Raw genomic sequence first — 22,205 nt, forward strand, 5'->3', positions numbered from 1 at the left:
GGGGATATAACTTGGTGGTAGAGCACTTGCTTAGCATGAGTGAGGCTCTAACTTCAGTTCCCAGTACTGACTCCTAAGTGAAAAACACAAGGAACCAAAGTCTAAACCAGCCATTACAGGTGAAGAAAGAGAATGGCTGGATGTCAGTAACTAGTTAAAGCAGTGGAAATGGAAGAAATGCTGCGGACAATAGAAGTTTGGATTTCCTGCTGTGAAAAACTGCAATGAAAAGTTTCAGCACAGATGGATAGCAATGACAGTTCTGCTTTCAATAAGTGGATAAAGGGACTGGAGAGATGGCTCAGCAGTTAGGGCCACTGGCTGCTCTTGCAGAGGACCCAGGTCAGGATCCCAGCACCCACAGGGGGGCTTACAGCCATACGTGACTCCAGTTCCAGGGAACCCAACGCCCTCTTCTGGCCTCTGTGGGCATTGCATGCGGGGGTGAATGTACATACATGCAGGCAATACACTCATACAAATAAAAAAAGTTTAAAGTGAATATAAAAAACATGCAAAAATGTTAATCTGTACCACTTTCTGAAGGAGAGAATGGTGTTTTGCTGACTCACTGGGAAGGTTCTGAAAAATCCCAGGTGAGGCAGAAGAGACAGCTGGGACATCAGTGAGTGCCAAGCTCAGAACGAGATGGAAGCAATATAAAATGGACAGGCCTCACTTATCAGGGGCATCAATACATCAACAGTCCCACTGGACCTAAAGAATGCACCTATGTGCAGTCTCCGGTGCTCTCAATACGATAAAATGACTACCAGGCAAGTCTTAAATCACAACATGGACCAGACAGGAGAATAAGTGAAATAAACGAGTCCATCTTCTGCATATAAAAGCCTATGAGGACGTTTTCTAATTATCCTCCGTTCATGGGACTGACCTTGTTTAAGTTTCCTATACTAAGTCACATAGTTAATGCAATTTCCTATCCTAAGTTCAGATAGTGAATACTCGGATAACTGTTGGACTCTCAGCATCACTGCAAAGCCCGAAGCTTTGAGCACCATCTCCCATGCACCTCGCACTTGAAGACGTAAAGATGCCCAGGGCTGCAATAACAGGACGGGCCACAGGGGCGCAAAGGAGCGGCTTAACCCCAGGGATGCCCATCCGCACACAGCTTTCCTATCCTAAGTTCAGATAGTGAATACTCGGATAACTGTTGGACTCTCAGCATCACTGCAAAGCCCGAAGCTTTGAGCACCATCTCCCATGCACCTCGCACTTGAAGACGTAAAGATGCCCAGGGCTGCAATAACAGGACGGGCCACAGGGGCGCAAAGGAGCGGCTTAACCCCAGGGATGCCCATCCGCACACAGCGACGTGGTCCAAGGACGGAGTCGGGTGTGCACCGCCCCGGGCTGGAGTCGGTTTAAATCCTTTAGTATTCAGAATAAACTGGATCTCTCTCGCTGCGGCCACTTAGGCTGGTTTCTCCATCACTGGGACCTGTCAGGAGCCCGGGGTGGCTGGACACAGCCGCGGGAGGCACTGGTCCCCCGCCCCTAGGCTCCCGGGTAAAGCGAGGCCACCCTCCCGCGGGCAGCGGGCCTCACCCCATCTATCAGGAGGATGCGCCCCGCGCAGGAGCTCGTGGTGAAGAACTCGTCGCGCGCGTTCAGGAGCTGCACAACCCCCACGGCGTCCTCGTCCACACTGCCCTTCCGGCTGAGGTCCGCTCTGCTCAGACGCTGCGCCTTCCACCGGCTGAACTCCGCGCTGCGGTCCATGCGGGCGCGTCTCGCTCCCCTTCCGCTTTCACCCGTCGGGACTCTGGGCGCGGCCATATTGGCGACGGCGGCTGGAGAGGACCAAATTTCCTCAGCTGCGCAGCTGCGCGCTTCCGCAGGTTTCCGGAGGTCGGGGGAGGAGCCTGTAAAAGTTGAAAAAGGCTTACTCTCCCAGTCTTCCATGGCCTTGCAAGAAGTCTAGAAGGTTCTGCTCCAATCTAGAGGAGGGTAAGTGGGTTTTAAGCCTCCCCCCATGTCACTCCTCTTACTCAAACGCATAGATTTTAGCACGTGGCCTCTCTGTCCCCTGAGAACCAACGCACTGGCAGCTGGAGACATAACCAGCCTCCAGGCTGCAGGTCCCTGGTGGTCAGTCTCCCGGGGAGGCCTCCCTGCAGGTCCTGGGTTCTAGAAGGATTTACACTTGGTCTGTGCACCGCAGGCGCAGATTGGTACGTCCGCCAGTGACTAGTCCAGGCTTAGCCTCCAGGCTGCAGGCCCCTGGTGGTCAGTCTCCCGGGAGGCCTTCCTGCAGGTCCTGGGTTCTAGAAGGATTTACACTTGCTCTGTGCACCGCAGGCGCAGATTGGTACGTCCGCCAGTGACTAGTCCAGGCTGGACTGGGCTGCTAGGGGCTGGCCTCGGGATCCCCATGACCACCCTCACCCTCCACCGAGGCCTTTGCCCTGGCCCAGCTGGGGTGGGGGTCACGACTCCCCACCTCCCTCCAGCTCTCCGATTTGGGCTCCTGGCCTCTGGCTCCAGCCTGCAGTTTAGACCCCGTGGCACCCACCCAAAATAATATATATTTTTAATATTTTTCTTTCTGCATTTCACAAATACATCTTAATCATATTTAGACCCCCTCCCCTATCTGCATCCACCCTTAGCCCTCAAACAATCACAAAACCCCCAACACCTTAACTACAGTTTCTAGAGGGGTTCAGAGTAGGAAAGAGGTGTTAATGATTGAGCCTGGTGCAAAGGCCACCTGTGGACTGCTTGTCCTCCGCTCATGGAGATGGCTGTGAGCCCAAAGCCTCATCACTGTCTCTGGCCACTGCTCTGGGGAAGTAAGCACTGGAGGGTAGCCTGCGTAAGTGCGGAGACCCTGGAGGGGCTCAGAGTGATCTAGTAACCCCGTTCCCCAGCTCAGAGGGGTATTGGAGACGAAGGTCATGACAGCATCACATAGGGGATTGCAGTGGGCACTAGTTTTATCGTTACGGTTCTGAGTTAAGAAGCCACACTCTTACAGGAGCCATTCTTGATCGGCAGGCAGCACATTGTGTAACATTTGGTTCTCTTTCCAAGTTGTTTAAGTTTGTCTCCAGAAATTCTTAATTTTATTCATTTCTGCTCGTGTCTAATAATGTACATTTACATAGTTTAAGAGCTGATCATTTGCTTTTGTGCTAAGATACACTTCTGATGAGATTTAACCCTGGTGTGGTGACCTGGACCTTTACTCTGCCCTCGGGAGGGAGGTGAGCCTGGTCCACACAGCGACTTCCAAGCCAGCTGGGACTAGGGAGACCCTGTCAAAAAAGAAAAAGAAAAACAAAGAAAAACCAAAATGAGAGTTAGAGGGTTATGCAGCATTACTGTACCAACATTGTAATTACCTGAGCAAATTCCTAACTCTTAAATTGTGTTTTTAGTGTAGGCTGAACCCAGAGGACACCTGTTCCCCCAGAGGTCCCTGGAACTGTGTCCTGAGTCAGGCCCAGCTCATTATTTTATTCAAAATGGCTTTTCCAGCTTCAATTGGGGAAGTAATAGCTCGGCTGCACCCTAATCTTCACAGACCATGCTGTCTTTTCACCCCTAGTTCTAGAACATCTCATTCACCCAAGGCCGTGTGTGTTCCCTGGCCTTCACTGTGTGCAGTGGAGAAGGGCATGCTTGCTTTTAGTAGGCTTGCTAATTCTCAAGAATACTCACATTCATTCATTCTTTATCTTTTTGGGTGGAGTGCCAGACTGAGGTTGCCAAGGAAACAAGATGAGGTATCCAGGTCACAAGACACAAGAGCACATGGTTTTTCTAGGGTTAATTAACTGTCATTATTCCAGGTTACATCCATTTATAAGTCATTCCTGTAGGGTTATAAGGTAAAGAAAAAAAAAAAAAACAAAATTAGTAAACTTGGAAGACACAGGATATGGGTTTGTGCTCTGGTCTTCTGTGACCCTGTCCAAGTCTCCTAACCTTGTGATGCTTTCTCAGTTATAAAGTGGTGACTTTGGATTTACTTCTGCATAAGGTAACAAATTTAGTGAGGTCTTAAGAATTTTCATAATTGGTATCAGTACATCATGCTGTCCTTGCACAGGACCAGGTGACAGGGCAGGATCCCTCCCTCTATCCTTCCTTCCTTCCTTCCTTCCTTCCTTCCTTCCTTCCTTCTAATTTAGACACTGTCAAAATGTAGGAGAAATATGTGGATCAGATACAAGATATAAATCCTATTTCATAGCGATTTTGATTTTATTACTACAGTTGTTTGAGGATACTAATGAAGCCTGTATTTGAAAGATAGATGTGTTTGAAGTAAATAAGGAGTTAGCGAGTCAGAACTGAACGTGGGAGAACTGTGCAACCTGGTGCATGTCTGTCCTCACAGGTTATCAACAGCATTCGAGATTGAAGCCTTGTCACCCGAGTTCCTTCTGGGTCTCCTGCGCTATCAAGCAAACCATATAACATATCTTTATGTGCATTTATTAACTTAGAAAGGAATGAGTACCCAGTGCCTAGCCCCGTGCCCGCTCAGAGCCTGCCATATGAGACCACGCCACGCCCATAGTCACCGCTAGCGTTCGCTCATGCCTCCCCGGCCAGCAATCTCCCCAGGTCCATAAGAGTCAGGCCATTCTGTCCTTGAGCTACTGCACGACTGTGTGTTCCCCACACCTGGAGCTACATGTGGCTCGTGGCTTCATTCCCAGCAGCCCCTCCATAGTCCACGCTCCGTGGCAGGCCCCGCCCCTTGGAGGAACTAGCTAATTGAGAGACAGGCCTATATGATGCCAGCCTGGGCTACATATCTGGTTCAGGTCCAGCCCCAGCTACATAGCCAGACCCTGTCTCAAAAAAGCCAAAAGCTGGAGGTATGAGGTATAGCTCAGTGGTAGATGATTGTTTAGAGTACATAAGGCCCTGGGTTCTCTCTGCAACGTAGCAACCATGGAAGAAGAAAAAGGAGAAAAAAAATGGAAAAAGAAGGATCATGTGTGTGCGTGCGTGTGTGTGCGCGTGTGTGTGTGTGTGCGCGTGCGTGCATGTGCAGGTACATCTGTGTATGTGTGAGAACACAGAGTACATAGGAGTCCGTGTGCTCTCTGGGCTTAGCATAGTATGCACTGTTGTAAAGTTCCATCTCCCCAGAACCAGGAGACCAGCAGCTCTGTCTACTTACAAGAGACCCTGAGAGCGTGCTTGTTGACTGTGGATGTCCCCTTCTGGAAGGAGGGAGTGGATAGGTCAGTACACCCTTGCCTGAGATTCCAGCCACCCACTGCCGCCTCCCCCAGCCAGCTACATGTACTTCTGCCCTAGCTGCATCATGGTCTCAAGGGGTGTTGGAGGGTATAGAGGAGGGAAGGTTAGTGAAGGTTCAGTCTATCTGTGCAGCTATGGGGAGGGTCTCTTCCATGCTGGGTGGGACTTTTTGTGGTACAGTTGCTTTGGGGGTCACCCATATTCCTGTAAGTAACCCCTCACCGTGCTCATGCTCTGTAAGTCCAATAAACCTACTGGATTCCAAAGTTGGACTTTAGTGGAATCCTGTGTTGTTGAAGCCCTATGGGGAGGTAGGAGTTGCTCATTTACATCTCTCCAGGAACACCCACATTTAATATTGAGAAAAGTTCATGTTGAGTGAACAGTAGCCAGTGCCTGGTCTGAGGCTGTGCCTGCCTGATTTTTATAGACTCTGTGTTTTTTGCACCTCTGATATTTTAGGGATATGATCATTCTACAAGTTAGCAAAAATATTCTAGGTAGTAGTAGAATCTATAATTTTTGATTTGATTTATTTCAAGAAATTATAATCCACAATTAAAATTATGGAAATATATGCTAAAACCTGTTTATGACATCACACAGGTATAGAGTTTCCAGTTAATAATAATTTAATATGCTATCTTTGCTTTTTTCTAGATTTTATTTTTAATGTACTTTTTTCTTTCAATATTAACAGTGGTAAGACAGAAAGGTTAGCTGGATCCTGTGACTTATAAACCACTACATTCTGTTTTATGTTTTTAGTGTTCTTTCCCCTTTTGTTAACATGAACTACAGAGAGCAAGATGGTTCCATGGGTAAAGGCACTTACCATCAAGTCTGACCTGGGTTTGATCCCTGAGATATGCATAGTGGACCCAGAAGTTGACCTTTTACCTTTCACCTCCACACACACTGTGTGGCCTGTACACACACCCCTTGACATACCCTCCCATAAATAAATATGTGAAATAATTTTTAAAGATATTTTGTTTTATTTTTTGTGTATGAGTGTATGTATGTGTGTATATATGTATGTATGCATGCCTGCATGCAGTGCCTGCAGAGGTCAGAAGGGGGCGTCAGATCCCCTTGAACTGGAGTTATGTATGGTTGTTACCTGCCATGTGGGTGCTGGGAATTGAATCCTGGTCCCCACAAGAGCAGCCAGTGACTGAGGAGCCATTTCTCCAGTCCGTGTTTTTAAAGCTACAGAAAGCCTAATATTTCAACACTGACAAATCTCAAAAAGTTTTGCTGCAGAGAAAAGGAAATTGCAAAATTAAGTATAATTCATTGTAAATACAGTTAGTAAACAGGCAAAACAGAAACAAACCTGGGGCTTCCTAGTGCACCTGTCTGGTTGTGGTATAAATGTGCTGCGGGGTTACTAGCAGTGAATTGATGGTAATAATAATTTCTTCCGAGGCCTGACCAGAGATGGTTTGAGGAGCATAGAGGCTTCAATTATACATCGATTGTTTTAGGTTATTAGAAGGCCAAGACTTGTTAAAAGTTAGATATAAACGTATTTATATATTTCACTAGAGGTTTGAAAATTTCATAATCTGGTAAAAGGTCTGTAAGTCAAATATTAGTTTTTAAAATCTCCAAGGTGCTGCAGCCTAAGCTTACACAAAAGAAAACCTAAGATATGGCACTACGCTCTGTCCACCCAGATGTTTTGTTTGCATGTTTGACTCCCTTGTGGAAGGCACTGAGTCCCCATAGGAAGAGGTGTGGATGGCTTTGCTTTATAGTTGAAGGATTTGTAAGATGAAAAGTCCTTAAACATGAAATAAGATCAGTGGTAAATTCATGATTTAAATTAATGTTTGGAAAACTGATCTGTCCCCTCCAGGGGACAAAAACACAGACTAGATACAATATGGTAATATATTAATTTTTTTCTTAGCCTCTAGATCACCATGGCAACTGGACAGAAGTTGATGAAGGCTATTCGGGTGTTTGAAATTGGTGGACCAGAAGTACTGAAACTCCAGTCCGATGTTGTAGTACCAGTTCCAAAAGACCATCAGGTAGAGATAAGTATTTAACCCAGGCACGGATTGCATGGAGCAGACTCACAGTGGTTTATATATAAAGACATTGAATTAGAATAGAGTTCACATTGTTTATCTATCTATATACCCTCACCTGACAAAGTTAACATAGCTGATAATTAGTGAAATTGGAAATCAACTATGTAATGTAATGCCTCGATTTTAATAGCATCATAAGTAGTTCTGATAAGCTTTCCTACTGCAAACCTCTATGGATTTTTATTTTTCATGATTGTCCTACTGAATTTATGCTTTTTCGTATATGATTTAAGAGAATTTAATTGTGGAATTCAGTTGTCTCCAGTGATCTTTATCAATATCCTTTTGACTTGGTTGTGTATTTTTTTTTTTCTTTTTTTTTTTGGTCTTTTTGAGACAGGGTCTCCCTGTAGCCCCAGCTGTCCTGGAACTCACTATGTAGACCAGGCTGGCCTTGAACTCACAGAGAGCCACCTGCCTCTGCCTCCTGAGTGCTGGGTTGTGTTATTTTTTTTAAGGCAACTTTCCTATCTGAAGTCTAATTTCCTTAGCAAGCCTTATAAGAGATTTTCAAATATAACTTAGTTATAACTTGTGTTTCCAAACTTGCTTCTTGTTACCCCTTCAGTAGACTGTGCTGTAGCATCAGTGTTTCCCCAGGTTTCCCCAGAGACTCTCATTCTGTCTTTTCTCGTACTTTCCTTTTACCTGCAGATTCTTTCTTTCCCATTCCCACATCATTTCTGCTTGTTCTTAAAGCCCTAACGCACACACCACCTCCTCTGTGTATAAGGACTCTTTTAGCAGAGATACTTACTCTGTTTGAGTACTGGGGCTTGAACCCAGGGACTTGCGCATGCTAGGTAAGTGTTCCGCTGATGGCCTACACCCCTACCCCCAACTGCTGCTCCTTTGATAGCTGTGATCTCAACATCTCCATGGTTCAACAATAGAGAATTATTTCCCCAATTCTGCAGTGCTGGTGGGTAGCTCTCCTCCAGCAGTGAGGTCCAGACCCAAGCTTTTATCACAGGCTTCGCCACCTTTAGCACAGGGCTCCCCACAAGAGGGCAGCAGCACTGTGGGGTGCCTGGGAGGTTATACTGGGCCACACCTTCAGGGGACTCTCATGACTTAAAAATAATTTTTATTTTATGTGTATGAGTGTTTTGCCTGCATGTATGTAAGTATACCTGTGCATGCAGTGCCTATGGAGATCAGAAGAGGGCGTCGGATCCCCTGGGGCTGGAATTAGGGATGGTTGTTAGCCACCGTGTGGGTGCTGGGATTTGAATTGGGTCCTGCGCAGGAGCAGCCAGTGCTTTTAACTGCTGAGCCAATTCTCCAGCTCTGGCTCTCTTTACTTTTGTTCACCTCTCATTGGCCCAGACTCAAAGGTTCCCAAGGAGACAAAGAAGAAGGGCTGATGGGAACAATGTAGGATCGCTAACTCAAAGGTGGACAGGAAACCATGTTCTTCCTGGGTTCCCAAGGAGACAAAGAAGAAGGGCTGATGGGAACAATGTAGGATCGCTGATATACCCCTTAAAGGTCTCCTGTATTGTTTTCCCGAGATGTTCAAATATCGCACATAAGCCAGTCTGTTTTGACTCTAATTTACATAGTGGTTTGCAGACTTAGACCATGGGCTCATTGAAGGTGGGGCCTGTTTGCTGCTGTGTTTTCTGTTTTTGTAGCTCCCATAATCAGTAGTCACAGCACACCCCCAACGTACCCAGTGTGCTGTGTGAACTAAACTATGCTGTCCTTGCAGGTTCTAATCAAAGTCCATGCCTGTGGTGTCAACCCAGTCGAGACATATATTCGCTCTGGTACCTACAGGCGAAAACCTCTCCTACCCTACACCCCTGGCACAGATGTGGCCGGGGTCATAGAATCCATTGGAGATGGTGTATCTGCTTTCAAGGTATTGCATCTTTGATTATTTTTATTTGAACTTATTGGCTTTCTTACGCTATTTTATCATAGGTGTAAAAGGTGTGTAGACCTTAGGCTTTCAAAGGCCCCCACTGCGCATAGTAAACTGCTTGGGGGATTCCACTAGTCAAAAAAAAAAAAAAGTCTTCTTATCCGGAGGCCTTGCCTGTTCACATTGTTGGAAATGCGTGCTGGATGATTTCTATCCATGATTTGGCAAATGAGCTGTGATCCTTTTAACTTACTAGACACACGTATGTAAGGCAAGCAAACGGGGAAATGGCGAATGTCCTGACTCTTGTCACACACAGACATAGCTGTAAATTCCCTTTCTAAATTTACTTTCATGAAACGGAGGAAAAGTTAATTCTTCCGCAGGATGAGAAAGCCATGAAGATGTGCAGTTATGGAGTTGAGGGTCGGATCAAAGTCAACCAAAGGGCTGTGCCCAGAGCTGCCCTTTTTATCTGCCAAGCGACACATCCAGCACAGTGGCTCCCTCAGAGCCCGATCACACCCCCACATCTTCTCTGGTAATTTCTTGACCTGCTCAACTTTGGCCAAAAACCTGGGCTTAAATGAAGAAGCTGACCAGTGCCTTCCGAAGAAGTTCCTGCCCCTTTGCCTTCTGGGCCTCTGGCACTCTGGCCTCCACCGCATTCCTGGAACATGTCGCTGATGTCTCTAATGGGCTCTGTGCTGCTGGGGTTAATGGGCCCTTTTATGTCCTTATTGTTCTTGATTTCTCTGTGGCATTTGACACTCTCAGTGACTTAACTTTTTCTTTAAAAACCAAAACAACTTTTCCTTCAGAGTCAGTGAGCGAGGTCTCCTGTCCTGCTCTTTCGTCCTCTGGGCCCTGTCTTGGGGTCTTTGTCTTTGGCTGCCTCTCCAGTCTTGCTGCCTCGAGTACCCACACCCTGTCTAGATCTTTGCTTTTGGTATTTAGTCTCTTCTGTGAAGGTCTCGGCCCTCTTGAGTTCCATTGTCCTGTGTGATGTCCTACTATGTCCCAGGACTGTGCTGTGCAAATTGGAACTCAGTGGCTCAAATATGGCCACTGAGAAAATATCCTTTTGAACCTCACTGAAAGTCCAGTTCCTAAGTAACACTATGGCCTTTCAAATACTTAACTGTCCTGTGCATCCCGCTGCTCCCTTCCCGGACAAGGTGGATATACGGTACTTCTTCCACACTGTGCCCGTGTGGTCAGCCCCCCGGAGCCCCTTCCTCCATCTATCCGAAGCTGAGCTCATCCATGCTCATTGAGGTCTATTTTCTCTCTAGGGTCTGACCACCTTGGTGACACCTGAGATTTGAGGCCCATCTCAGTCCATCTGGCACAGCTCTTTCAGCCTGTCTGACAGCTTATGTAACCTCTGACACTTTGTAGACACTGAGTGCCCTCTTTCCTACTCCTAGGACGCCGATGCTAGAAAGAATCATTTTTAAGAGTAAATTGATGGTTCCCACTCGTTTTCACTCTTGGCTCGGTGGCTGGTGGTGTGGGTGGATGAAGGTGTTGCTCTGATGGACTGTTCCATGTCCTTTCCATGCTGTCTAACACGCCTCCACTGTAGCCTCAGTGCTGAGCTCTTGTCGTTCACTGATGCTCATCTCTTACTGTAAAGTCCCCGTCTTACAGGAGCGCACCTGTCTTGCCTCAGCCCTAACCTCCGCTCACCTGGTTTTTGATCCCTTTTTCTAGAAAGGTGACCGAGTGTTCAGCTCCAACACCATCTCGGGGGGCTATGCCGAGTTCGCCCTGGCCGCGGACCACACTGTCTACCCACTCCCTGAGACACTGACCTTCCGCCAGGGCGCTGGGATCGGCATCCCGTACTTCACCGCCTGCCGAGCGCTGCTGCACAGGTGAGACTGGGCCCGCTGATGGGGCGGGGTGTGCCGTCCCCCCGAGGAGCGCAGAGTGGATCGACCTCAAGATCCTCACGGAGCGGCGAGGGGACGTGAGCAGAGCAGTGTGTGTATGTGCTGTGGAAGGTGCTGCGGTGAGCTGGCACAGGCCCTAGAGCATCCCTGGGGATGGACACGCCCTGCTGGCCATCAGAGCCATCTTGGCAGCAGTGTGAACCTTCAGAATTGTGCACAGAAAATGGGGCTCTCAACAGAACACACACAGCCTAGCACTGTCCAAAGTACAACCGTCCCCCCAAGGACCTCACAGAGTGAGTGAGCCGCACAGCAGACTTCTGTGCCCTGAGAGCTCTCAGTACAGTGTTTCCGTCATGCCCTCCCCTCACATTTGTGCCTCATTGGGTTTCTGGACTTTATCTCAGCTTATCATCCAAGCGCTTGGTCTCCCTCCCTGTTCTTAGTCTCCTGTCGGTAGGCTGCAGTGAAGAGAAGCCTTCTTGATTGCCCAGGACTGCCAATTGCCAGCTGTTGGCACAGGCTGTGACCAGGGACTCTGGGTTACTATGTTCTCATTCCAGAGTGAGCAGGGGTCTCTGAGGAGGACTGCCCCATCCCTCAGGGATGACCTGGATCACAGAGCATCTGCTGGCTGTGACATCAGCACCCTTAGCACCTGTCCCTCTGGAATCTGGAGGTGTTTCCACACCGTCTTGCTCTCTGTTCCCAGCATTCAGTGTATATACAACCTCGTAATACGAGCCCCAGGTAGAAGCCTGGGCATTTTAGAGGTGACCTGGGGGCGTTCAGAGCCCATGGTCCTCACTCATTCAGTGGCAGGAGAAATTTTCGTAGCCTTGCCCACAAGCAGTCCAGCTGATAGTTTTCCTGGGTTAGACTACAGAATAACTGGGCGGCAGCAAACCTTCAGGGGGACGCCCTGTGGGCTCCTTGAGTGGGGGAGACTCAGGTGCTCTGGGTCAGCACTCCCACTCACATACACACTGGACTGCACCACGGCACTGTGACGTCATCCTCACACCACTATGACCCCGGGCATGCAAGGACCATGTTTCCGCAGTGAATGCCCTGGAAAACCATCCTCTGAGCCTGTAGGAAGGGAGGATATTTGGCTGGGTGTCAGCATGCCCTTCTCGTTGGGTGTTGGCGGGAATGAGGGTAGAAATTCCTTGAAGACAGGAAGACGAGCAGCTCTCGATTAACAGGAGATGACCGGACATCTTCTTTCCTTTGCAGTGCCCGTGTGAAAGCTGGAGAGAGCATTTTGGTTCATGGGGCAAGTGGAGGTGTAAGTGTGCTCTTAAGGTCTTTTTAAATGAGTGTATAAGTGTGCTCTTAAGGTCTGTTTAAATGAGTGTATAAGTGTGCTCTTAAGGTCTGTTTAAATGAGCGTGGGGTTATGACTACTGTCATATTACATTTCTTTTAGTTATTTATTTTAGAATATTCTTATTCCAAAGAGAGGCAATTTTTTAAAAAAATTTTATTTATCATTTTTATTTGTTATTTTTATTTTATGTGTATGCATGTATTGCCTGCATGTAGGGAAGTGTACCCGTGTTGTGCAGTGGCTGCAGAAGACAGATGAGGTCATTGGATCCCCTGGAACTGGAGTCACAGACAGTTGTCAGCTGCCATGTGGATGCTGGGATTTGAATTCGGGTCTTCTGCAAGAATAGTCAGTGTTCTTAATCGCTGAGCCATTTCTTCAGCCCCAAGAGAGGCAATTTTTAATAATATTTCCAAAAATAACTTGAAGCAGGTTGCATAAAAATATCTATACAATGAAGTTTAAAGGGGGACTAGGAATAAGAAATCAAAGACCAAAGGACTTGCCAACATGGGGTCAACTTTGGTGGAATAATGAAGGTTTCCATTTCATCTGTTCTTTTTTTCTAAATCCTACCTAGTTTATTGGGCTTGTTAACGGAGCATAGGATGGGGGTTTATTTACAGAGGAGTGGGCACCCCCCATTTATGGCTGCACTGGAAAATCAACACTCAACTATAGACCCTGTGACTTCCCAACAGCCTCACAAAATGACGAGGTGCCTTATGGCATTCTCGGCTGGCATATCCTTAGCCCCTCCCCCACATGCAGCTAAGGTGGACTGATTGGGTGAGAGGGGAACTGACTCCCTCTGGACTCCTTGGCAAGCGTGGGAGGAGCTATAACTCGCCAGCATAGTGGTCTGAGGACACTTCCAGGCAACACTCTACCCCTTCCTCCAGCTCCTACATTCTCTGCCAATCTCTTCCACAAAAGTTCCTGAGCCTTGGAAGGGGTGGTAGGTGTGGGATGATCGTCCCCTCATTGTGGCAAGGCGCAAACTTTCAGGTCTCTGAATCATCTGTTTCCCATGAGCTATTGGCCCATTTCAGTGGGATTCCATCTATTATAAGGATTTACTGCTAGGATCCACAAATGAGGGAGAACATACGTCTTTTGTTTTTCTGAGTCTGTGTTACTTCACTTAGTATAACAACAGTTTCTGGTTCCATCCATTTACCTGCAGATTTCATTATTTCATCTTTCTTTAATTGCCGAGTAGAACTCCATTGTGTAAATATACCACATTTTCATTAACCACTCGTCAGTTGAGGGGCACTTAGGTTGTTTCTATCTCTTAGCTATTGTGAAAAAAGCAGCAAAAAACACGGATGTACGAATATGTCTACAATAGAATGAGTCCCTTGGGTATGTGGAGTGGTATAACTGGGTCGTATGGGAAATTCATTTTTAGTTTGTTAAGAGTTCTGCACACTGTTTTCCATAGAGACTGCACGAGTTTGCAATCCCACCAGCAGTGAATGAGTGTTCCCCTATCTTCACATCCTCGCCAGCATTTGGTATCATTTGTTCTCTTGATCTTAGCCAGTCTGTCTGGCATAAGATGAAATCTTAAAGTGGTTTTAATTTGCATTTCCTTAATTACTAATGATGTTGAACACTTTTTATGATGTTTCTTAGACATCTTTATTTCACCTTTTGAAAACTCTCTATTTAGATCTTTAGTCCATCTTTTAATTGGGTCATTTGCTTCCTTCTTTGTTTTTTGAGTTCTTTATATATTCTGGATATTAAACCTCTGTCAGATGTGTCCCTGGTGAAGATTTTTTCGCATTCTGTGGGTTTTCTGTTCACTCTCTTGATTGTTTCTTTTGCTGTACAGAAGCTTTTTAGTTTAATGTGGTCCCACTTCTTGGTTGTTGACCTTAGTTCCTGAGAAACTGGTGTCTAATTCAGAAAGTCCTTTCCTACACCTGTATCTTGTAGGTTATCGTCAATGTTTTCTTCTAACAGTTTCAGGGTTTCAGGCTTCACATTGAGGTCTTTGATCCATTTGGAGTTGACTTTTGTGCAAGGTGAAAGATAAGGGTCTAGTTTTATTCTTTTACAGGTGGAGATCCAGTTTTGTCAGCACCATTTGCTGAAGATGCTGTCTTTCCTCCAGTGAATGTTCTTGTCCCTTTTGTAAATATCAGATAGCTGAAATTGCATGTACTCAGGTTTGGGTCTTCAATGATGTTCCATTGATCTCTGTGTCTGTTTTTGTACCAGTACCATGCTGATTTTATGACTTTGGCTCTGCAGTATACTTTGAGATCTGGTACAGTAATCCCTTCAGTGTTGCTCTTTGTGCTCAGAGTGGCTTTGGCTATCCGGGGTCTTTTGTGCTTACATATGAATCTTAGGATGTTTTTTTCCAATTCTGTGAAGTATGTTATGGGGATTTTCATTGGTATTGCATTGAGTCTATATATTGCTTTTGGTAGGATGGTCATTTTCACAATATTATTTCTTCTAATCCATGAGCATGGGAGGTCCTTCCATCTCCTGGTGTCTTCCTCAGTCTCTTTCTTTAAACATTTAATATTTTTGTTGTAGAGGTCTTTAATGTCTTTGGTAAGGTTTATTCCAAGATTTTTTTCCAGCTATTGTGAATGGGAGTGTTTCCCTGTATTCTTTCTCTAATTGCTTGTTATTGGTATATAGAAAGGCTACTACTTATTTTTTGTAGATTGATTTTGGAACCTGCCACTTTACTGAAAGTGTTGATCAGTTCCAGGAGTTTTTTGGTGGAGTTTTGGGGATCCCTTAGGTATAGTATCATATCATCTGCAAAAAGGGATAATTTGACCTCTACTTTTCCAATTGGCACTCCTTTAATTTTCTTCTAATATCTTATTGCTCTAGCAAGAGTTTCAAACACTATGTTGAAAAGAAGTGGAGGTAGTGGACATCCTTGTCTGGTTCCTGTTTTAATGGGAATGCTTACAGTTTTTCCCCTTTTAGAATGATGTTGATTGTGGATTTGTTGTATATGGCTTTAGTTATGCTAAGGTATATTCCCTCCAGTCTAATTTCCTCTAGGACTTTGAACATAAATGCATGTTGAATTGATGACATTTATTGACTTGGGTGTATTGAACCATCCCTGCATCTCTGGAATAAAGCTGACTTGATCATGGTGGATTTCAGACGTATATCCTATGTGTTTGATCATCTTCACTGCCCAGGTCACCCTTCCAACTTCATTTCTTCCACTGAACCAAATACACATGGGTGTGGGGCCGTCCTTAGCAGCATGGTCAGCCTACCGGGGGCCTCCCTCCTGAAGAGAAAAATCAACTCCCCCTCCCCCACAGCCATCAAATGCCAACAGCTCCTCACCTGGGACCCCCACCCCCATCCATGCCGGAATGTTGACTACCTTGATCTTATGCAGGCAGAAGTCATTTTTAAAAGACAAACTTATTGCCATGAGTGCTTTTTTTCCCTCGTTGTGCTATGAAGCTTTTCAGACTCAGCCTTCTGAAGGGATTGTTGCCCTGTAGTGTAACATTTCTTGGTTAATAAATTCAACAGGCTACCTCATCAAAAACATGAATGTAGTAGGTTTTCCTACCTACGTTCAAAGTGGACCGAGATAAACTGTGCTTGCATCCGCTTTCAAGTGATATTTACTGTTCTTAGAGTTATTTGGCATCTTAAGCCCCTCTAAGGTTAAGATTCATGCCACATCCCCTAAGACAGGGAAATAAAGCTCATTAGAGCTTCTTCTGTGTGGCCCTAGACCGCACTGTGCAGCCTCGGGACGAGCTCCTCATCCTTCCTGTCTCCTCCTGCACCCTGCCTGCTCGTTTTTGATGACATTCACAAGAGTGTGCAGTACATAGCTGTGTCCTCAACACCACAAGCCTGGACTGAAAATGCTAATGTCTAGTGGGGAGGGACTCAGAGCTCAGACTTAAGCCCTTCTCCGAAATCACCCAGCACAGACAGCTGTCAGAAACGTCTTCAAGACCCCGGCTGCCAGTCTGTCTTCAAGGAGCTTAGAGGGAGAGTCAGAGATCTGCATTTGGAATTTAACAAGAAAGTCACATGACCTCTGTCCTGCATGTAGAGGCTTTGGAAATGTTGGAAACAAGATCTCTCATTTTTAAAATGAAGGGCCTGGGGCAGGACGGCTCATCTTCAGGAGCTAGTCAACCCTTGCAGAGAATGGGGTGTTCCGGGGAGGGGTGGAGCCCAGTCACTGCAGCACAGGGCGTGCCCACACGAGAGTGCTAGCTTGGCAGCATGACCACCTCTGAAGGGGGCAGGGAGTTCCGAAAGTTGGGCCACTTTGTGTCTCTTTAGCGATGAACCCCATGTTTCACACCTAGCTTTCCAGTGCCTCAAACAGATCAATCCCGAAGGACCTAAAAAATGAGATTATTTACTAAAAGAGCCCAGGATTGTCTCTTTGGGGCTTGAGAAAATATGATAAACCCCCACAAAGATTCACTGTTATGTTCACCAAAGGCTGATTTTGGACGAGGTTGAATTTAACCCTAAATAACTGAAGGTCAGAAAAACACATGCATTTATTTAAATTGCTCTGGTTTTCTGAGAGCCAACCTTATGCTCTGCAGAGAAGAGAGATTTCACTGTAACAGAGAAAGAAGAGTTTAAAGAAAATCTTTCTTTATTCCTTTCACCCTCTTGTAGAAAGCCCAGTCACTTCATAGGGTTTTTTATTTTTTAAGGGAAAATCCACATGGTTTTTGGAGCTGGCTGAGTTTGCTAAATCTCCGCTGTCAGGGATGAGCTGGCAGCCTGGTGTGTGAGGCAGGCGCCTCTGATCCTCCTGCCCTATCGCTGGGAGACAGAACGCTGGCTTTCACCTTGCTTCTGTTTGTACAATCTTTCCTCATTTAATTCTCATTCCTGCAGAATTATGTTGTGGGCCTAAAATGGTGTGGGTTTATGAGCACAGCCATTGCCCAGTATGTTGGTGGGGAGGATCTCATGTAGTATTAGCAAAACAAGTCGGAGAAAGCAGCTGGCAGGCAGGGGAGCATTATCTCTTCAAAGAATATTGCAAGCACAATTTTTAGGAAAAAAAAAAAAAAAAAAAAAAAAAAAATAAAGTAAAAAAGCATGAAAAGTGGCCAGAACCTACTGACTGTTAGGTAAGACCTGAGGAGCGATTACTGTTTAATATTTCCTACAGAAAGTAATAACAGGTACTCGCTGATTAGAAAAGGAATGAATGACAAGAAGTTAAAGATGATAGCAAAGCTTTCTCTGGAGTTTAGAGACAAGGCGGTTTGGAAAAGAGCAATACTTAATGAGTATTTACCAAGAGCCGGGCATTATTGGTTTATATGTCTCATTAACACACCACCAAGTTAGGTATTATCAACTTTTTTTGACAAATGAAGAAACTGAGGATCAGAGAAGCCTAGCTGCTTGCCCAAACCCACACAATAATAGTACAGGATAGAGCAAGTTCCTAACATATTCTCAACATTTTTATGTCTACTCTAGTGGAAGAGTTTGTGCTCCAAGTTGACTATATTTTCACATGTCTTGTATGTATCAAGCAATAGGAATTTGCATTTGGAGGAAAAATCTACAAATGAGCTGCTCTTGGCTACTGAATGTATCAAAGCCATGGCCTTCTTAGGGCTGAGAGCTGGGAGGGAGTATGAGGAAGAGGCTATGGAGAAGCCCCAATGCTTGTGGACAGTGGGAGGAAAGGACTTTCCTGGGAAGGCTGTGCTTCAGGGATGGGATGGGCAACTAAGCTTACTTTAAGGAAGAAACTTAGTAACAAAGATTTCTGTTGAACTGTTTATATGAAATATAAATACTTGAAAGGAAAGGAGCTAGAGAGAAATGAAGGTTAACAAGAGTGTTCTAATACTATGGAGACTGGGAAAAGACAAGACAGTAAAGAGTTCGAACCAGCAAACATCAACCCCAGTGAGACAACTTGTATCTGCCACCCTGTCCTTCCTTCATCCCCTCTAGCCTTCTAATTTCTACTGGTCTCAGGCTGCTTTCTGACTTACAAACCAGTATGAGAATAAGGGCTAAGGAGATACAATGTGGTTGGAAGAGCAAGGGTCTAGGAACACTCATTTCAAATAGTGCTTATCTTTGTTTGGGCTATTCCTAGGGACCCCCCCATCTGAGAAAAACAGGAAGGAAACTGGAAAATAAAAACAAAGATGCTAATTAATTAGAATGGACTGAGCATAGTATCTGATATACAAATTATATAGCTCTCCTGGAACAAAACTGAAGGTATCATATCTGAATATAAATAAAACAAAGTCAACTTTAGGGGCTGGAGAGATGGCTCAGCGGTTAGGACACTGGCTGTTCTTAAAAAAGACAAGTTCGAATCCCAGCACCCACATGACAGCTAACAACTGTCCGTAACTCCAGTTCCAGGGGATCCAGCAGCCTCTTCTGTCCTCAGTGGGCATTGCATGACACAGGTACATGCAGGCAATACACTCATACACATAAAAAATAAAAATAATAAATATTAAAAAAAGAGGTAAGTTTTTGAGACTGAAGAGTGATGGCTCTGATGCCCTGTTCTGCCCCCCCCCCCCCCCCCCCGCCCCCGCATGACTCTGAAAGACCAACATTGGCTGCTCTGGGTCCTGCAGTGTCATGGCTGGCTCTGGCTGTCAACTTGATACACCTGGGGAGAGGGACCCTCAGTTGAGGAATGTCCCCTATCAAACTGGCCTATGGGCATGTCCATGAGGCATGTTCTGAATTTTTGAGCCTTGTGAGATGGCCCAACCCACTGTGGGCTGTACCACCCCTTAACAGGCAGTCCTGGGGGTACTTAAGAAAGCAGGCTGAGCACAGACCAGAAGAGCAGGCCAGGAAGGAGATTCCTGCAAGATCTGCTTGAGCTCCGGCCTCCAGGCTCCTTCACTGAGCTCCTACACTGGCCTTATCGATCGATGGGCTGTTACTTGGAAGTTTAAGATGAAATAAATCCTTTCCTCCCCAAACTGGGTTTGTTCAGAATGTTTTATCATAGCCATGGGAAAACCAATATGCAGTTATCAGATAGCCAGCTGAGAATCAATTCTTTGTGTGAAAATAAGCAATCACATTCATCTCATTAGCAAGATTTCTTACATCTTTAGTAAGGGTAAAACTATATATGTATACGTATATTACTTTCAATTTTCTTTGGGATTTAATATCAGTAAATATCTCATTTGTACATCCATTTTACATACCTATACGACTAGGCTCATATAAAAATTTCTTAGGGGACTAGAAGGATGACCCAGTGGTTAACAGCTCTGGCTACTCTTGCAGAAGACACGGGTTCAATTCCCAGCACCCATATGGTGGCTAACAACTGTCCATAGCTCCAGTTCCATGGGAGGCAGTGCCTTCTTCTGACCTCCATGGGCATTGCACAGCAGGGGTGCACTTACATACAGGCTCTACACTCACACCTATAAAATAAAAATAATTGAAATATTTTTTAAATTTCTTGGACAAAAAAGGGGTCATGAGTGCAGAAAGTTTAAGAAGCACTGGCCTGTGTGTGAGAATGTTGGAAGTATGCATGCAAAACTGCTTTTCTCTTTTATTGACCTGCATGCTGTGCTCCTTACAGATAGGTTAGGTGCTAACAGGATCGGCTGCCTGTTGAATATATGGGAGTGCTTGCGGGGTGCAGAGACTACAGATGCCAAGTTTGTACTTTGTTTTTCAGGTGGGATTAGCTGCATGCCAGATTGCCAGAGCTTACGGCCTAAAGGTACTAGGCACAGCCGGTTCTAAGGAAGGAGAGAAGCTTGCTCTGCAGAATGGAGCCCATGAAATGTTTAATCACAGAGAAGCTAATTATATAGACAAAATTAAGGTAAAGCCTTCTACAATTTGATAAAAGTCAAACGTTGCTTCTGGGAGACGTACATTTTTAAAATAAGTTCTTTTAGCAGCTGCCCTCTTAATAAATAAATAAGATTTTGCTGGCTGGACAGCAAGCCCTTGGATCCACCGGCCTCTGCACCCAGTGCTGGAATTACGGTCATGTGTTGCTGCAGTCAGCTTTAAGAAGCGTGGTGCCCGGGATCCAAACTCAGGTCCTCATCCTTGTGCAGCAGGCGCTTTACCCACCGAGCAGCTCCCCAGCCCTGTTGGTTCCTGGTTTCATCACCATCCCCCTCCTGTCTGTCCGGTCCAGCTCTGCCAAGCCTCACACGTGCTCTTCTCTGTTTATCTGTGGCATCATTTCAGCTCAGTTTCTTCCGCCTTGACGATTGTTTGTGACTGAGCTCATAGCCGCCCCATCTTCACCTATTCCCAGAGATGTTTGGTTCTCCTTTTAACTATATCCAGAATTGGCTCAATGGGAGCCCCTGTTAGGAGAGGAATTTTTATTCTTGTCTCTTACTGCGCTTGCAGCACCTAAAACTAAACTAATGAACACCTGCTGAAAACCATCCCAGTCCTAGGCGCTCAGCCTGCTTCACAATCTCCACATTTTGTGCTCCCTTCTGCCGCAGAGCTGTGGTTTGAGTGAGTAAGTATTCCCCAGAGGCCAGTGTGTTAAAGGCTTGTTCCCAGTCCATGGTGCCTTTGGGAGATGGTGGAGCCTTTTTGAGGTGGAGAGTGATGGGAAGTCTAGTGGTAGAGGGCTGTACCCTTAAAGGGGGTTGGGGCCCTGACTTCCCTTCCCGGTCTTTGTGCTCCTCACCTCCGTGAGGCCAGCAGCTTCTGTTCCATGCTCACCCCAGGAGCACTCACTGTCTCACTTACATGGGTAAATGGCCCTGGGATGAGACCTCCAAAACGGCGCCCATAGACACCTTGGCTGCGGTAACTTGATGTCCTCGGTCTTCTCCCTGGGGCACTGTCTGGGGTCTCATATCTTCTGTACTTTTCTCTTTTCGATATTGAGACCTGCTGGGCCTCATGCTGGAGTCCCTTTGTCTTCTGTCCTGTGTTTAGGAGACTCCTTCCCATCCCTTGGTCATTTTCTCTGGAACTTTCTGACCAGTGCAGGCAACTAGACTTGAACGCTTTGCTTCTGTGACTCATGCCTATTTCTACTGACATAGCACTTCCTGTTCCGTGACAGCTGCAAGTGTAGTATTTTTCTTTCTTTTTTTTTTCTTTTTTTTTTCTTTTTGAGACAGGATCTCCCAGCTGGCCTAGAACTTGCTATGTAGACCAGGCTGGCCTTGATCTCACAGAGATCCAGATCCTCTGCCTCCCCTGTGCTGGAATTAAAGGCATGTGCCACCATACGTGCTAAAAGATCTAGTTTTGTTTTAATCCTTCGAATTCTAGGACAGTACCTGGCATAGGTTCTCAGTTTTAGTTAAAATAAAATGGGTACAGTGTAAAATAAAATTAATGTAGCTGGCTCTTTAAGAATGCATTTTGAGAACCAATATCTGATGTGAAAGCATACATAATCAGTATGTCAGACAAATGGTAGACCTCTTAGAACAAAACTGAATGTGTACACTCACAGACACAGAGTCATAGATAGACACAGACCCCGCTCCCTCGGACACAAAGACACAGATGCACATGAGAGCACATACACATACACATGCACACACACATATTTGCACACACAGACGAACACACATGCATACACATGGACACACATGCACATACACACCACCCGCATCACCATGTGGCCAGTGCTTTCTTTTTTTTTTAATTAGAGCAGGAGACCCCTGGAGCTTGGGGAATTTTGATTTGTTGTTTACTTCCCTGTAAAAGTTTCTTTTGAAAAAAATTTG

At 45.7% G+C, this 22,205-nt stretch overlaps 2 protein-coding genes across 4 annotated transcripts in view; one reads left to right on the top strand and one right to left on the bottom strand.

Moving 5' to 3' along the window:
* Positions 1–1,968, bottom strand: part of Tyw3 (tRNA-yW synthesizing protein 3 homolog) — a 21,619-nt gene extending 19,651 nt beyond the window's left edge. For all 3 annotated transcript variants that reach the window (XR_003847122.1, XM_029556410.1, XM_008853638.3), the window contains exon 1: positions 1,573–1,968. Coding sequence is in view for 2 of the 3 variants with exons in the window: in XM_029556410.1 (XP_029412270.1) it covers positions 1,573–1,929 (357 nt within the window). In the remaining variant the exon portion in view is untranslated. The remainder of the gene's footprint in view (positions 1–1,572) is intronic.
* The window catches only part of Cryz (crystallin zeta), a gene marked incomplete in the record, with an annotated part of 22,014 nt that continues 1,644 nt past the window's right edge, over positions 1,836–22,205 (top strand). Inside the window, 6 exon segments of the mRNA XM_008853639.3 lie at positions 1,836–1,974; positions 7,169–7,292; positions 9,070–9,222; positions 10,942–11,105; positions 12,363–12,414; positions 20,159–20,308. Coding sequence (XP_008851861.1) covers positions 7,182–7,292; positions 9,070–9,222; positions 10,942–11,105; positions 12,363–12,414; positions 20,159–20,308 — 630 coding nt within the window.

Source organism: Nannospalax galili, unplaced genomic scaffold (genome assembly GCF_000622305.1).
Source record: "Nannospalax galili isolate Female #2095 unplaced genomic scaffold, S.galili_v1.0 scaffold387, whole genome shotgun sequence".
Lineage (NCBI taxonomy): Eukaryota > Metazoa > Chordata > Mammalia > Rodentia > Spalacidae > Nannospalax > Nannospalax galili.